We start from the raw sequence: 17,624 nt of genomic DNA, 5'->3' as shown, positions 1-17,624 counted from the left end.
TTGCTTGAACGGTAACCGTAGCAATAGAAAAGACCTAAAATTCTCTTGCACAACAATTGATCACTATACTTACAAAAAAATACAAACACTTAAGCTCGCACAGAATTTAATTATTTGTCACACACTTTATTTCACTTCACACTGGGACTCAAGGCAGAAACCGTTTTCGATGGAATCAGCAATGGATCACCGATTGAAATTCTACTCAATTCTCAAATGACAAACTGAAAATTCACTGTTGAAAATGACAGCTGGAGTATAACCATAAACTAAACGTCAAGTATCACATATGTATCAATTGTCATTCATTTCATATCAAGTGATCATTTGTCAATATCAAAACAGATAATACTAGTATACCACAGTTAATTCAAAACTAAGTTCTAAAATACTAAATCTTATAAAAGTATGTAAGATAATATAAGAAAATTAATTTAAATTATAGCCTAAAAATATATTTCACACGATGTACGATTATTTTAAGTTTATCCAATAAAGTAATAAGTTCAAATTTCTTTTTAATTTTTACTAACACTACTTTCTTGCGTAAAAATCTACATTTTAAAGGAATAGAGAAAAGAGGAACAAATGAACAAAAAACAGTGAACGACGGATCAACCAATGACGAATTACAACCAAGTACCAACCCAACTCAACAAAACAAATGTCCGATTTCTTCACCCATTTCGTAAGTTCTCCGAACGATTAATTCTTTAATCAAGACTTAACGCCCCGTTCAAGTATTAAATTCAGTTGTATTTGAAGCAAAAAAGCGGTTCAAAGGTTAAAAGTAATGTAAAAATGTTAGATGTTATGTTTATTTAATGAATATTCTGTGGATTGCAAATAAGTAGTAATTGACTAGTACGAAAGGAATCAAGTTTCATATTTTCTAAATCGTAAAGTAGGTATACTAGTTTGTTTTGTTAGATCCGTGGCTTGATATTTCTATTATCTGATTTTTTCTTCAAGATGGCAGTGAATAATATCCACCTTTCACCAATTGGCCAGTGGTTAATCTATCAAATACGATGTGTTTCTCGTTACGTTCGTGGGAGCACTAAATGCTAACTTTGAAGGATAGCTGTAGGATGGTGATAGCAAGAAATAAGAAATTAAAACCACAAATGACGGCTACTGTAAAGAATATGGACTATACATGGACAGCTGGGTCAGAGGCCCCAACCAACAACCAGGATGTGGGTGTCCCTCGGGCGGTTTTTATTCCCCACACGAACTCGCTACCATTTGAAGAAAGGCGAGTCACACTAGAGGAACCAGTAAAGGTAATTCTAGGGAAGTTTCAAAAACCAAAATTATTTTGGAAAAGATGTACTAATTTTAATTTTAATCAGCTCCACAATTGCTTATTTTCAAATTAACTGTTGATGAAATTCTATTAAAATAATTGTCAAATGTTCTTTTAAGTATTATATACTAATCTAAGGACATGCAACATATATTATTTAATATTAGTATATATACTTATATCTTCCATTGCCATAACTATGTAATAGGTGCCAATTTTCAAGCCTAATTCTTTTATCTATATATGATTATTCTATGAATGAACTTGTTTCTTACTAGATACTTTTGGCTTAGCTTTACTTTTTTTGCACTCGCCAAAAGATCATGTAATAGATAATTCATTTTGCCTTTAATCGATTTTAACAAAATTAAGTTTGATTTACAACCATAAAGTGTAAAATATATTGATATAAAGATCATGTAAAAGATTTATATCATTTTGTTTTAATAGATTTTAACAAAATAAAACAACTTTTGAAGCTTGATTTACAATTAAAAAGTGCAAAATATATTGATATAATAATTTCATTAAAATATTTTTATTAAATATCATAATGAAATTTTACATATTGAAGAGGAGGTGAAAATTACAGAAGGCATGCCAATGTTGTTGTTATCAATTGCTTGTCTGTTAATTAAGAAAATTATTATATTTAAGTAACTATCACTGTAAACAATATAGTTTAAAGTCAAATAGTTAATAAAGATTAAACTTGTCTTACTAATCTGATAAGACCTTCTTTGTAAGTGGACACGTATATACATAATGGTATTTGGCAGATAGATTTTATCTCAATTTGATCTGGGCAACATCTTATGTCGCCATTAGACAAAGCATGTCTTATCTGTTTGTAACATTACTGTAGAATTGTGTGATAGTTTAGTGAATCTATCATCTTGTTTGGACATCATAAATCTACACTGCTTGTATATATTTTATAAAACGACATCTAAAACAAAACAGTAAATTTTAATTGATAGAAGACTCTGTTTTTAGTATTTATGATAATGTTCTGTATAGAGAAGCATACTATTACTTGAAGCTCATATATGCAAGGTAGTTCAAAGCTTGTCTTCCCAGTCCTCAATAAAATTTTGGTATTCCTAGGTTCTTGTGTTGCCGAGATTGTTGCAAGAATATACATTATCAATATCCCTATACACAATCAATCATCAAATCTTGGTTTAGTCTGAAAATAAAATACAACTGTAATTAATTTTTACACCATATAAACAACGATTTCTAATAATCACATTAGGTATGCCTAATAAGCAAAGCTATTTTTGTGTAGCTTTCACTGAAATACCGAGAGAATTGTTAGTCCCTTGGTAGTATAAACAATACATTTTGGGTCTAGCCTATCATATTCTCTACTTCCTGTATGTAAAATATGATAAGATTAACTTCCGTTGCAAGCGCAGCAGATGTGTAGCTAGGAATAGCACCATTTAATCTTGTTAAATTTAATTGCCAATGTACAATTGTAGCGTCTCGAGTGCGTTGGGTCATACTGATTGACTCAAGAATGGCTGGGCGCGCGCTTGTCATACGAAATGACTTTATAGATAAATTCAGACGGAACTTAAGTAGTGCAATGTTTTATAATTCACTTATGCTACGTAAACAAACATATTTATCATGTATATGTAATCCATTTTTGAGAAATGGCTAGGAAGTAGCGAGGAAGCAGTTATGTCTGCTTTTTACGGTGGATTTATTATGTTGTTACACAACTTAGATCTATTGGAGTCATTACTACTTTTGCTTACAGAATGGCAAGCGTGTAAATGAAATGTTGGCTAATTTCGCTTGACTGTTATTGGTCAACGGCGTGTCTTGTCCAATAAGTTAACAAGACACGATCCATCAATCAAATGAAATTAAAAATATTCATAAGAGACATAAATAAAGATGGTGATGTTATGTTTCAGATCGGAAGATATGTGTATCGTGGTTCACCTTGCCAGACAAATACAATATTCGACTGTCGAGTACTCTCTCGTCACCATGCGACACTCTACTACGATAAAGGGCATTTTTATCTTGTGGTAAGTTAATTAAACTAATTAAAATTACAATATGAATCCTACACCAATTTGAGAAGTTTTTGTATCTGAATGCCTGGAAGTCTAATAAAGGGTTGAGCTACTGAGCAAGTAGGGGTGCACCGTGCTACATGACACGGCAGCTTAGTCTAATATTGCGTCGTGACTTCGAAACAAAACACGTTAATATATCATTTGGAACGCATATTTAAAGTGCATATATTTTAAGGCCGCCATTTGCAATATAAAATTTTGTTAGTGAATATTGTTAATGATAGGTTGGATGCTTCTAGTTAAAAACATAATCTAAATAAGTATATGTAAAACAGCCTCGTTTATCCATAAATTAATTTGTTTGTGTGGGAGGTGGTCACATATCGATGTCCAAAAATAAATACTTTAAATCTATAATGGATTCTATATTTCGATTTACCTATTCGGAATTGGTATTATTATTGAGCTTTGATTGTTTCTTATAGTACAACTAGCTGATCCGGAAAACGTCGTTTTGCCATGTTTATCATTTATAATAACAAAATAGGGGTTGATCGTAGAGGGGTGAAAATTTGGGGTTGTACATGTATTTTTTAATGCTGTATCATAAAAAAATAAAATTTATCTAAAAATTAAAAATAATAATTTAGGGTTGGACGGACTACCCTTAACATTTAGAGGGATGAAAAATAGATGTTGTCCGATTGTCAGACACACCCAATATGCACAAAAAATTTCTACAAACACCGCGACACGAGAATTTTATATAGTACAATATTTATCGAGGTTTTTTTGTAGTCTCGACTATACCTAATCAAAAGTGCAAAGTTAATACACATGCATGTCTGCATGTGTATGCAATCAATGCATATATCGTATGCCGGGTCAGCTAGTATACAAAATATATAATCTTCTAATATATTCATGTCATTGTGTTTATGGTACCGAATTTGATTAACGTATGCCGTATTTGATATCGCAAGATGAATTAACGGGAGTAGAACAGTGGTTCGTACCTACTATTATTGTTACGCTATAATATCTATATACCAACTTATAAAGAGAAAAACGTTTCTTAGTGTGTATGTAGGAAGTAATCTACTGAACCGACATTTTCAATTGTAGAAAGCTTATTTCTAGGTGTATGTACTAATGAGATTTTATTTGTATAAAAAGCTTTCGTGGACTAAAGTGTTTATCAAGGAGGTTGTATTTGTTTCTTATTCCTCTGCTATTCAAAACATAATACGAAAATATTTAATCCCAGTTTTCCTGTCAAAGCAAATCCAAAACTTAGTTGCATGATTATCAAAAACAATTAATTAGGAGAGTAAATTAGTGTTTCCTTCACAAATTAAAAAATAATTCAGTTTAAAAAATTATCTATTATAATATGTTTGGTCTGGTAATGCTATTATTTGAATACTATTTGAATATGCTGACTATTTGAATACCACTCCGTATGTTTTCAAAAGCGTACGATAAAGTTAAATATCAACAAGAATGGTATACGTTATCTATTCAAGGCACGGATTCCTATAGAATAGCGCATCTTTTGTGGTCATATTACTAGAGTTCCTCGATCTTTACACGGTGTTTACATGTATTGTGAACAAAAGTATGTGACGAAAACGCCCACCCGTGTGTGAATGGGTACAGACAGCAACAGTTTTTTTATAAAGAAATTTTTCATATTTGGATTAATTTGACCAAATTAGGTACTCTAGTAAAACAAAATAATTGTCATTTTGAATACACCTTTTAATTGATTCTCTTAAAAATGTTTCCTTTAAGGAAATTCGATTGTTTTGGTTTAAATCTTTTTTGCTGACGGTACGCTGACACTTATGAATGGAAATGTGCCGACTCTCACTGACGCCCACAAAAGATTTCGACCACAGCCTATTTTATTCAGCCTTTTGAGAGCTTATGTAACAACTAACAAGTAGCGACTAATGAGTTCGATACGGAACTATTATTTATTTGTATCTTTGTATCCACTCCTCAAGAGGTGTCTTCTTAATCACGGTTTCTGCTTCCTGGAAACCATTCTTAAATTTGAACCTATGTAATCAATTATAATTTAACGATTATTATTTAAATTATCCTAATCCTTGGGATTGATTTGCTCCAGTTCAAAAATTTAAAGCTGCTCTGCCTTGCGAACAATTTGTATGACTCAAAACTTGACGATGGCAGAGAGTTTTTTGCCAGTTCTTCTTGCCCCCTCTACGTCCTTGACCTGCGAACTGGTAGTAAATGTAAATTTAGAATCAATTTAACATAACTTTTTTTTGTTGACGTTCATAAGTGGCACATAAAATATGAATAAAGTTATTTTAAGTTTGAGTATATCCGCTAAGTTTTTCCTATTTCCAATTTGTATAATATTGTACCTTCGGGCCTAGTGAGAAGATTGAAAATTACACAACCATTTTAATTAGTGTTAGTGAACGATAGTCACAAGTCCTAAACAGTGGTAAGAAAAAAATAGAACAAAGCGACATTCCCTTAATAGTAACTGTAAGTAGTGTTTATGGACACTATCTTATGTTAAATACCTAAATTAGGTTAAATGGTAATGTTCAATGATGTATCATTGAATAGACAATTATTTATTTAAAAAAAATGTGTCTCGTCTAGTTAAATCACATGGAAATAAAATATGATTACCTCAGTGCCGACAGACGATAATTTACTGTTTAAATTCAATATGTAAAATCATAACGCTTTTAATATTAGTAGTATAATGTATACATTATTATCAGAAGCACTAGTAAATAAAATTAATATAAATCAGTTCACTGAATGTGCCCTCATTAGGAATGCACAAAGCATTTACCAGTGTCATATCAAATGCGTTTTAGCCTTACTACGAGAGTTGATTTACAATAGGCAATGTGTTTATTAATTCGTAAAATGTAAATTATATAAATTAGGTATTCCTTAATATCCGTACTAGTTATATATTGAGATAGATTGGGAAAGGATGTTTTTATAGTACAAGGCCAAACGGGCAAGTCTCATGTGATGTTAAGTAATACCGCCCATGGACACTCTTAATTCCATAGGGCTCGCGAGTACGTTGCCGGCCTTTAAGCGTGGTAGGTTTTTTACCCTAAGTCGAATTGGTTCAAAAATACTTTAGTAGGCAGCTTCCACATAGTATAGTACCACGTAACGATAGCCTAATTCTACGTTGACATAGTTGGAATTGCGTCTAAGGCCTGTATGTGTATAGATATAGTCATAACGAAAACACTTAGCGTCGCATTTCTCAAAGAATATATTGTGTAAAACACTTGAAAATCGATTTACGTTTGGATACTCGTTGTCTGCTTACTCAGTATATTTAACAAACAAATAATTTGTTTGTGGTAGTATGTTTACATCGAACCCTCAAACGTTTTGTATCCAATCGCCTGTAATGTTATGCCCTCAATTAACCCTTTGTTTGACTATTAGAACCCTCTTTTGGAACTAGCTGACGCTGGCGAATTTGTTTACGTAGCCAGAATGTAGGGTAACCGTTGCTTGCATATCCATTTATATTTAAAACACAAAAACATAATTTTATGTTTTCGGTAGTGCGAAAGAAGTCTTAAGTAGATGGTCCTTAAAAGGCCGGCAACGGCACTTCCGTTGCTTGGCGTTCACTAAACATCAGATGAGCCTCCTGCCCGTTTGCCCTATTATATATAAAAAAATATAGAATATTCCTATGAAATCTATCCTTATCAACAGCGTACCAAAACGACCTTTGTAACATACAATTATGGTTCTATTGATAAAGGTACAATAAGTCTCAAATAGTACAATATTTTGTCTTGATTATTCATTCTACGTGATACGAGAGATATAAGGACAGAACATTATTAGCTATTTCACGCTTATGGCTGTGCTAAGTTATATGAACGAAATTAAATAAGTTCGAAAAGTTGAATGTTTCCTTGAAGTATTTTTATAAAATCGCAGCGGAACGAATGGCGCCGTGCAAATCCTTGAATGGAACATTAGCGTAGCCTAATTGTCCAAATTAGCACATTCAACTCCTATTTAGGTACTAGCTATACCTGAATAGTATAACATAATGTTATGACTACGTTGTCGTTATTTTTTATCTGCGTAGTCGCGGTGGTCTGAAACGTATCGGATTTCAAAGTTCAAAGTTCAGTAGTTATTTTATAAAACAGGGGGCAAACGGGCAGGAGGCTCACCTGATGTGATACCGCCGCCCATGGACACTTTCAATGTCAGAGGGCCCACGAGTGCGTTGCCGGTTTTTTAAGAATTGGTACGCTCTTTTCTTGAAGGACCCTAAGTCGAAAGTTGAGACCAAAGGGTCGATAAGTCTTTTTGAACTAAAATTTATTGTTTTCTAAGATTTGCGTGATATTATAAACTATCATTTATACTTTAGCAGCAATATTAATCATTTGCCGACGGGAACTCTGGAACTAAATTTGTTGTTACAGTGAAATATTATTTTATTCGTTTTAAGGTATAACAATAGAAGCAGATCTTGGAGACTAGTTCGCGAATTTCATATTAATTTATGTTACGTTGGGGTAAATTAGCATCTAGCACTAGCAACATATTACTACGCCGCGCTACTCGCTAGCGCCTCGTCTATCGGCGTTGAAAGTCGGTAGAAATGAAAAAAAATAATTAATTTCTAATTTAGTTAGAAATTAGTTTGCAAGAATCCGTTTAAGAGATTAACTCGTTATTAATATTGACTATTGCGCTTTTGTTTATCTGCTGTCGAAAGCTGTAAATCCGCATTTGCCATGCTGATGAAATAATGGAATCAAAACAATTGTTTATAATTATTCACCTTAATTTGTGGAAAGGGTCCAAGAGTTAATAAAAACTGTCTGTTACCATATACCACGTAACGTGCCAATTCGGAACAGGTTTAACATCCTTTTAATTGACGTAAATGTATACGCGTGCTTGTGTGCTTTGTAGAGGCCTCATTGTGAACCTTGCGGTTAAACAGCTGATGCTTGACGACTTGTAAGATTCTTGTTTATATGAATTTGTAAGACCTTGCTTTCTAGAAAATTTTAAGTTCACAGTTGACATAGTTTGATACTATGCTTGGCGCAATATTCTTAAGCTTTTTATTACTTAGATGCGCACAGAAGAGTGGGATAAGTATTGTTTTTGTTGATCAGGTAGGCAGTACCGAATTTTATTGGGTGCGTTACCGGCCTTTGATTAGTTAAATGTATAAATTATGTTTAATTTTGACATACGAAAGTTATACTTAGTGGTATGTCTTGACTTGGAATCTTACGTCTAAACGCGTTTTTGTATCAAAGCCAACGAGAGCTCGTCCAATCGGACTTAAGCAACAATGAGTTAATAGAAAAACAATTTCATTTATTTCAACGAAATTTATTTAATGCGTATTACCGTAACATCGCCGCTGGCCTTCCATTCACTAAGATATATCCGCTAAGATTAACGTGTAACATTTATAATCGAGCCCAAGAAGCATTTCTAAAAATAGGATTTAATTGTTATCCAATACTCGCGATTCACGTACAAATTTAATAGCAGACTAAAACGAAGATCAATATGTGTCATTTAAAACGCTTCAATAGGCTTTTTTCAGGTCTTCAATTACAATTTTATTACAAATATAGCTTAATAACAGGTAGTGTGAAAAAAACTAAAATTTTCAATTTTACGTCGACTCTTTAAATAAACATAACCTTGAAAGATCAATAAACACTGGAACGGTATCAGACTCGAAATCGAAGATCAACAATAATCATTTAAAACGCTTCAGTAGGGTTTTTTCAGGTCTTCAATTACAATTTTATTACAAATATAGCTTAATAACAGGTAGTGTGAAAAAAACTAAAATTTGCAATCAATTTTACGTCGACTCTTTAAATGAACATAACCTTGAAAGATCAATAAACACTGGAACGGTATAGTGACATAACTCTGAATCAGCGACCTATAAAGTGTAAGGACAATGATTCATTACATCTTATTGAACCTAGTGAAAACACATCTATTTGTATGAGTTGGATTCAACAAGGATCTATTCCAGGGCCCAGATGTTTCTGTAAATATATTTATGACAGAATTAACAAGTGATTTTTCATACAATTTCTGCGTTAGTTATCTTGATCATCCTTATGTAATCTGATAATCCTTCATTATGATATAATTATAGAAACCTCATATCGGTTAAGAGAACGCAAGATTTCTTATTATATTTCTTATAAAAATATGATTTTTCAGGACAATCAGAGCAGTAATGGAACGTACATCAACAACAACAGATGCTCAGTGGTTAAAGACCCGCATGAGGTATTTTCAGGAGATGTGGTTCAATTCGGTATACCGGTGGTTGAAAATACTGCTAACTCGGAGAAGGTAAGTTTATAAGCTCAAGAGCTAAGTTTTTAAGATTTTTTTGTATTGTTTGACTTAATGTTACTGAATTTAATTTACTAATATTGCAAGGTTATGTAAAAAAATCATAAAATCAAGAATTTCTTTTTTTATTATTTGTATTTGGATGTTCGTTGAGCAGTGTTGGCCTAGTGGCTTCAGCGTGCGACTCTCAAGGCTGAGGTCATAGGTTCGATCCCCGGCTGTGCACCAATGGACTTTCTTTCTATGTGTGCATTTAACATTTGCTCGAACGGTGAAGGAAAACATTGTGAGGAAACCGACATGTCTTTGACCCAAAAAGTCGATGGCATGTGTCAGGCACTGGAGGCTGATCACCTACTTGCCTATTAGATTTAAAAATGATAACGAAACAGATTCAGAAATCTGAGGCCAAGACATAAAGAAGTTGTAGCGCCACTGATTTTTTATTTGGATGTTCGTTGGTAAATTATTTACCTCCTAAAACGCTACTGCGGCTATAGTATACATTCCTAACTTTAAATGTTTGCCGCTATCATTAATATATATTGTGATAATAGTTTAAATTGTATTTAAAACATTTTAAACTATTATCACAATATATATACTATATTGCAATAGTAAACTATAAATTTGAATAAAAAATACACATTTAAATTTTAATAACATTTCCTTATAAAAACCAAGCATGGAGGTCTTTGTTGTTCCACATAGCTTTACTAACTTGGTGTCTTAGCCCTTTGAAAACTTACACAAACGGACAATTAGACCATACTATTATTATAAAACGAGGTCTGTTTGTTTCTATTTTCAATAGATCCCTTAATTTAAAAATAAAGGGCAACACAAGCTTACAATCATTATATATAATTACTGTTTTAATATTTTATCGAGTATTTGATTTCTTATTTCTAAATTTTGTGAGATTAAATAAAACGTTCAGAAGTTTTGGATTGTAGTTTTAGCTGCCTGGTATGTTAGGGATATCTAATATGTCATGCCTAAAGGGAAAGAAAGCGAAAGAAGAAACGATCGCGACGGAGTGTTTTATTTGATAGTGCATATATAGCATCTTATATCACAGAAATTACACGTTGAGGTATTTCAGTTGGAAACCTCACAAATCAGAACCGTGGAAATTAAAACTTGTGATTTCATATTTCATTTTTTCTTAGTGTGTCTTTTTCATTTATGGGAAACCTGGTACAAAAAAATATTTTTATATTTTTGGTTTTAGGTTCAAAAATTTAACTTTTTATGACATTAAGGGTCTGTTTCACAATTTATGGATAAAGTACCAAATAGCTATGCAACACATAAATTATTTGGAAGATAAATTGTGCTATTTGACATTCATCGGACTCATAACTTTTGATGGACTTTATGTGACGAATAGCGCTATCTGAGAGTCGTGAAACGCAACAATAGTGTTTATCCTGCCAATAAGTAATAAATAGCTAATTTGGAACTTATGTAGATCTTATCCGTACATTGTGAAACAGACCCTAAAAATCATTTAGGCCCATGTCAAAGTTATATTTATTATTATATATATTATTGGAGTACATGTTAGTTACATAACATTTTTGTTTACGCGAACCAAGGTCAAGGCAAATCAGCCCTTGGCCCTAATGAGGAAGTCAATTGCATTATCTACACAATGTATAATAATCTTTTTCAGAACACATTTCCTCCGGTGGTAGCGATGCTGATGCTTTATCACCCAGATGGCACAGAGGCGAAGCTCCACCTCAATGAATTATATCAACTCAATAATTATGTTCAAGTAAGTTAATCTTACCTTTTTTATAGAAAACACTTTTTTACCGAATTGAAGTTATGTATTATTATAAGCTTATAATTATTTTACATAATTTAACAGCGGCGTAGTCCGGTAAAAAAGTGTTTTCTTTAAATGTGTAAAAGTTATGTTAGTAAAAGACAATACTAAGTTAATCTTACTTAAGAGGGAATAGGCCAGGCACACTTTTGCATCTTTGTCATCGTAATTTCCCTTTATAGGGAAGTCCCTACTTAGGTGATAGTTTAGATATACCAGTTCGTGAAGCCACAGTTTAAGTCATAAGCTAACTAATTATGACTTCCATATGCCAAAAACGTATTGGATTTGACATTGGAGTCCTTAGAGCAAAATTGCGACTACTTACTTGTCTTTGGCTTTGTCAGCCAGCATGGCTAACAAACTGATCAAAGTTAAAGTATGTTAGGTTTTCTACGGTTTTTTATCCGTGTCGGGGCAGCAAGCCTGTACATTATACATTTATATTGTATAAAATATTTTTATTTTAAAGAAAAAGACAAAGATATAGAGTTTAAGAAATACACCCAAACACGTAATCTAGATGCTGGAAGTCGATAAAAAGTACGATAATAATATTAAATCCTTAAAAATTTTATCTATCAAATGTCAATATACATTCATTTAATAGTTATAAATTTATAACTAATTCATTTATTAGGACCATGTATGAATGAATGACTTTTAATTACAGGAAGCAATACAACGCGAAGCATCACTCGAGAGTCGTCTGCGTACGTTACGCGAGTGCGTGGAACGTACACGGGCCGAAGCGCAGGCCGCTTGGGAGCTCTTCGTGGGTGAGCAGCGCCTGCTCATGCGAGTGCATACGCTTGAGTCGATGCTCGCGGCAGGCAAACACCCCGATACACAGCATGTTGCTCAATTGCTCACTGATAAGAAGAACTATCAGGTATAAATTACGATTAAGGATTTAGGGAAAGGAATGAATTTGAAGTATGGGTTGTTTCTGTGGCACCTTGATGTTGAAAAATGTGTAAGGACTTTTATTTTCTTTTTATCATATTAGAATCTATCTATCTTATCTATTTTATAATAATAGTATGTATGGAGTGAACACAGTACGTACGCACATTAGTTCATTCCATACAAAGTAACTCATTCTTTGATTGAATTCGAAAGTTAAAGTAACAGTTATTTTATAGTAGTTTCGTTATTAACCTCCGGAATTTATTAATAATTTTTAATACATATAGCCATTTTTTATAATCTATAAAGTATGATTCCTAATACGCGTTTCGTTATCATAAGAACTTATATCTTTAAAATTATAAAGCTTTATTTGTATTGGTACCATTAGATTTTAGAAGCTAAAAATCCTCTTATGAATTAGTAGGATAGGAAACAGTTTTGTTTCACCTGTATACATGAATTTTTCGCTCGCTTACAACACTCTATTACTTGCTACCTCATTACACTAAATTAAGGAAAAATAAATAGTTTTTTTAATCTCGCTGGTTTATCACCGCTTTAGCCTAAATGTATTTTATTCTTGAAATATTCTTGTTTTGTCGATACTAAATTTTTTTTTTTTACAGGAAGTGGCGTTAGAAAGTCTAAGAACAGCCCATGAGCAGAGATTAGCGCTGGAAGAAAGTCTCGAAAGGCGCAGTAGAGAAGCGGCCGCGCTGCAGAAACACAACTGCTCTTTGCGGTTGGCTGCTAATAACGCACTTGCTGAATTACAGGTTTGAAGAGTTCTGTAAAATATAGGATAAATAATAGGATTTTTAAGAATATTTATTTATGTTTTATATGTATATGAAAAAAATGCTTCATTTTGGTGCCATTCGGTATTTTTGCGAGTAAATGTTGTAAACATTTGAACGCTTCAACCAAACCCACGCCTAAACCAAAAATGTTTAAGATATTTAATGTTACTAATATTTAACATCTTTGACAGATGCTATAAACTCCAGTAAATAATGATTTATTAGGATTTAACTATTTTTAAAACCGAAAAAATATTGATTAGTGACTATAGAAAGTTAGTTTTGGCTTCAAAAATTTTACAAAAATATATACAACAAAAGTTGTAAATATTTTATATTAGCTGTAGAATTACTAAATAAATATATACAGATGGATACAATTATTTACAAGCCGTCGGAAATATCTGCGAACCTCGCTGGAATGCGCTTCCCCGCACCCCGCCCCGTTTTCGCCTATCCAGTACCGTTGCCAACGCAATCGCCGACGCACGTGTATTATTCTTGCTTTCGTAATCGCATTTTAGTGTTTATTGTTTCTCTGTTTGGTGAAATATTACATAAACTACCTATTTAGTGCTATATGTAAGATGGGTAGGACTATACATAGTGCAGAGCGTATCAATAAAAATAAGTACACAAATAAAATATTTTTTATTTTTACATCTTCAATTTTTTTGCTATCTCTCCAGTGTGTATGACGTCATTAAGCCAGGTTCGCAGATATTTCCGACGACTTGTACAAGCCTGACACAAAACGTCATCTATGACCGTTTTTTGTCACGTGACTAACGTATAAAAATTAATAAGTATTATTATTTAGGATTTTTTTTATAAATTTCTTACAACAACAGAAGTAAATTTACGCAATAACGCTTTTTAAAGCCATGTTTTATACATAGCGTATGGGTAAATAAAAAAAAATAGTACAGTACCCGATGTGCGTGTGATTCCCTTTTTTTAATAGTAATAAATTGTTAAGCTAGTTTTATACATTTATTTATTTTATTTTCAGAAACTCGCAGCCCGATGTGATCGCAAGATGTGTGCAGCGCGACTCGCGATATCAACAGCTGAGGAAAGAGAAAACACGCTTCGGAAACGATTGCCACTCAGCGTCAGTATTTTCTAAATAACAATTCAAAACCAATATATAAAAGTTTAAGTTTATGCCTGCTATGCTATTATTATCAATAATTTCATAGCATTTACAAATTATTACGATATTTTAAATAAATTAGTATGTCTTTTACCTCAAAACAGATGATAAATAACAGGCCATAGCGTAAAAATGAATATCTAAAGCGTTCCGTGGCCGCATGTGGAACGGAATCACGAATCGATTGTATATTGCGTAAAGTGCATTTGGAAAATTTACATTATTTTACTAATTTACTTTGCTAGTTTACCAATACTAATAGACCTATCTAAAGTTCGTGTGCACATTGACCTATTTGCTTGAAGAAAAATTATCAATCAAACAAAACCAGCGCCATTGAATCAAGATAATATATGGGGATTAGCAACGTAGTATTGTCTGTGGTTTATGCGACGCAGCCACGGTCTTCGGCTTCAAATCAGTACATTGTTGTCATACCTTGCTTCGTATTCGTATACGTTACTTCGGTCGCTAAGGATAAACAACTTCTCGGCCTTAGCTCACATTATTAACATAGTGTCTGGTAAGGGAGCGTTAAGTATTACGTAACGCAATTTTTGGAGATTATTGACCCCCCCCCCATGTAACTCGCCGTAACGTTTTTCAGTACCCAAGTACTGTACTGTACGCAAGTATAGTAAAACGTTTCGTGACCACCTAGTGACTCTAGTTATTATTATGTGGTGTAAGTCGAAAAAAAATTAACAATAACGCGTAATTTAATCCCCTCCCCGCATCGTAACGTTCCCTCCTCCCAAAATACGTTACGTAATACTTAAACGCTCCCTTAGCGAACCTCCATTACTTAAAAGCACTAAGAAACGACTTATTTAAAAAAATCGCGCTAATATCACATATAAAAGTTTATCTAAAAAAATTAATTTTCCAGTATTCCCTTCAAAACGGCGAAGCCAAAATGCTAGTTCTGAGTACGGATAGCAATAAGCTTCAAGATAAGCTGGCCAATTCGCTGGAAGACGCCGTGCGAGCATTACCGGATTATATCAAGCTTCTACTACCACATCCGCTTCTTAACAAGGTATATATATGTGTGTGTATGTCTGCATGAGTATGAAGAATAATTACACCTTATAGAGCACAAGCAAGATCACCTTCTTTGAGAACAACACGGCATTAGCTAGCAATATTAGCTTAAAAATAGCCAATTTCTAAAATACCATAAAATGTTGGTTATTAATATATAAAACAAAGTTTGTTCGAACACTTATAACTCGATCGGCTAGACCGATTTCCATGGTATTTGGAAAATTGACAAAGATATAAAATGTTTATGGGTTTCGTTACTGTTCCCTCAAATACTCTGTACGGTAAACTCTCCCCTCAAATTGAAAGATAATATTTATATATTTTATAATTATTATTTAAAATAAATAAAAATTATGCGCGCATTCAGAAGTTTATTTTTTGTACTAAGGAAAATATATCAAGCTACTAAAATATACAACAATTTTTAATTCTTTTTGTGTTATATCATCTTAATAATATAATTATAAAAATATATTAATCTGATTGCATTATTTTATAGTAATTATTTGTCTCTTTTCATTACACAATAAAAACTTTTTTTTATGAATAAAGGGGACAATTGACAATTTGTTTAATTAGCATACAACACTTTTTACTATACATAATATACACTTTTTTTAAAATGATTTATTAAATAATTATTTCTTATGTTTCGCAAAAGGATTTTCCTATATTATACTTGCAATGTAACTATGTCGAAACAAATATCTAACTGATCATTGATAAAAAATTAATAAAAATAAATATTTTTACTAATTTTTTTGAATAAATTTGCAGGTGGGCATAAAGGTGATAGCGGCGGAATGCAAAGCCGGGAAAGACGTTGATTTAATATTAAAGAAAAATGATTTTAACAATACTGAAAATAATGGTAAGACGTCTTTTGATTTTTGTAAGATGTTAATGTGCCTTTCTATCAAATGATTTTTACGCTATAATGAAAATAAATAGTATGTAAATCTATTTAACTATATGACAAATAAAGAGTATTTATTTTGAAGACGAAAATAGCTTGGAAATAATCATAAAATCAAAAAATTCAGAGTAAAAATATAGATCATCCCCTACGCTACTTAACACAAAGCTCACAGATTCGTCGAATCGACGATGACGTAAATACTATCTTTGCCTTTCTAATCCGTTATTTTGACGGAGACGCTTTATGTTCCAAAATAATACATATATGTATATAATATGATATTTAGCACTTAAAAAACTTAACGTTTGATTACGTGTTTAGCACGTACGTACAAGCATTGTCGTAGGGACTGACTCGATATCTTGCCTAAAAAAGCGTTTTGACGGAATCTAGAGATTATGAATGTTTAATAAGAAGTTTTACATCCAAACACACAGAATAAAAGTAAAAAAAGTCACGAATGAAAAATCTAATTTTTAAAGGTTTTTAAAATTTTGCCAAACAGCTCATTCAAACATATAACATAACGTCAAACTTCCATAAAAGCGGAAATTCTCGACTTTCATCCTTTCTCTATTAAAAAAAACACAAATATTTCTATATTCGATATATAGAAATATTTGTGTTTTTTTTAATTTTATTAACTTTAATTACTTTATTATATTCCGTAGCTGGCATCACTGCTACTAATTCCAGGTTCAGTAAACCTTTTAAAAAAGGTCCGGCCAAAAAGGTTTGCCATCTCTGACATGTCAAAAAATTAAAAATTCCGTAGAATTCTGACAATTCTACGGAATTAAAATTCAGAGTATAGCTATGTTATTTTTTATGGTTTTATAATAATTTACAGAAAAACAGCAAGAGGAAGAAAGTGTGAGCTCTAGTGGAGAGAAATCATCAGAGTCCAATTCTGGTAGTGATGAAGAAAAGTCGCGGATTAATAATGGTATTTTCTTTTTTAAAGTTGACATGCTTTTGGGTCGATATCCTCAAAGTTTTTGACATAGAGCTAAAAGAGATTGTTAGGATTCTGTACAAATTTTATTACCTATGAATGTGCCCCTATAATTAATTTATTAATTAGCTACTAATCGACAAACAAATTTTTTTATTTAATTTTAGATTTTTCAATGCACAGGTTACAATATTCAATAGTCAATACTGTTGTGTGCTCAAGGCATTTTGAATTTCATGAGACTTCAA

General features: G+C 32.3%; 2 protein-coding genes across 6 annotated transcripts in view; one reads left to right on the top strand and one right to left on the bottom strand.

Annotated features, from left to right (window-relative positions):
* The window catches only part of LOC125049018 (lissencephaly-1 homolog), a 29,215-nt gene extending 28,979 nt beyond the window's left edge, over window positions 1-236 (bottom strand). Inside the window, exon 1 of the mRNA XM_047648016.1 lies at window positions 74-236. The gene's annotated coding sequence lies outside the window, so the exon portion shown is untranslated. The remainder of the gene's footprint in view (window positions 1-73) is intronic.
* A 316-nt stretch (window positions 237-552) lies between these two features.
* LOC125049017 (sarcolemmal membrane-associated protein) overlaps window positions 553-17,624 on the top strand; it is a 24,892-nt gene continuing 7,820 nt past the window's right edge. For 2 of the 5 annotated variants that reach the window (XM_047648015.1, XM_047648011.1), the window contains exons 1-11: window positions 650-904; window positions 973-1,286; window positions 3,241-3,357; window positions 9,613-9,747; window positions 11,429-11,533; window positions 12,261-12,479; window positions 13,126-13,275; window positions 14,312-14,413; window positions 15,345-15,494; window positions 16,280-16,373; window positions 17,272-17,367. In XM_047648015.1, coding sequence (XP_047503971.1) covers window positions 1,065-1,286; window positions 3,241-3,357; window positions 9,613-9,747; window positions 11,429-11,533; window positions 12,261-12,479; window positions 13,126-13,275; window positions 14,312-14,413; window positions 15,345-15,494; window positions 16,280-16,373; window positions 17,272-17,367 — 1,390 coding nt within the window. In that variant the 5' untranslated portion in view covers window positions 650-904; window positions 973-1,064. Of the gene's footprint in view, window positions 905-972; window positions 1,287-3,240; window positions 3,358-9,612; window positions 9,748-11,428; window positions 11,534-12,260; window positions 12,480-13,125; window positions 13,276-14,311; window positions 14,414-15,344; window positions 15,495-16,279; window positions 16,374-17,271; window positions 17,368-17,624 lie in introns of all 5 variants that reach the window. The other 3 variants (XM_047648012.1, XM_047648014.1, XM_047648013.1) reach the window with 3 other exon arrangements.

Source organism: Pieris napi, chromosome 4 (genome assembly GCF_905475465.1).
Source record: "Pieris napi chromosome 4, ilPieNapi1.2, whole genome shotgun sequence".
NCBI lineage: Eukaryota > Metazoa > Arthropoda > Insecta > Lepidoptera > Pieridae > Pieris > Pieris napi.
Note: the sequence above shows the minus strand (reverse complement) of the source record. Positions and strands in the feature narration are given on the sequence as shown.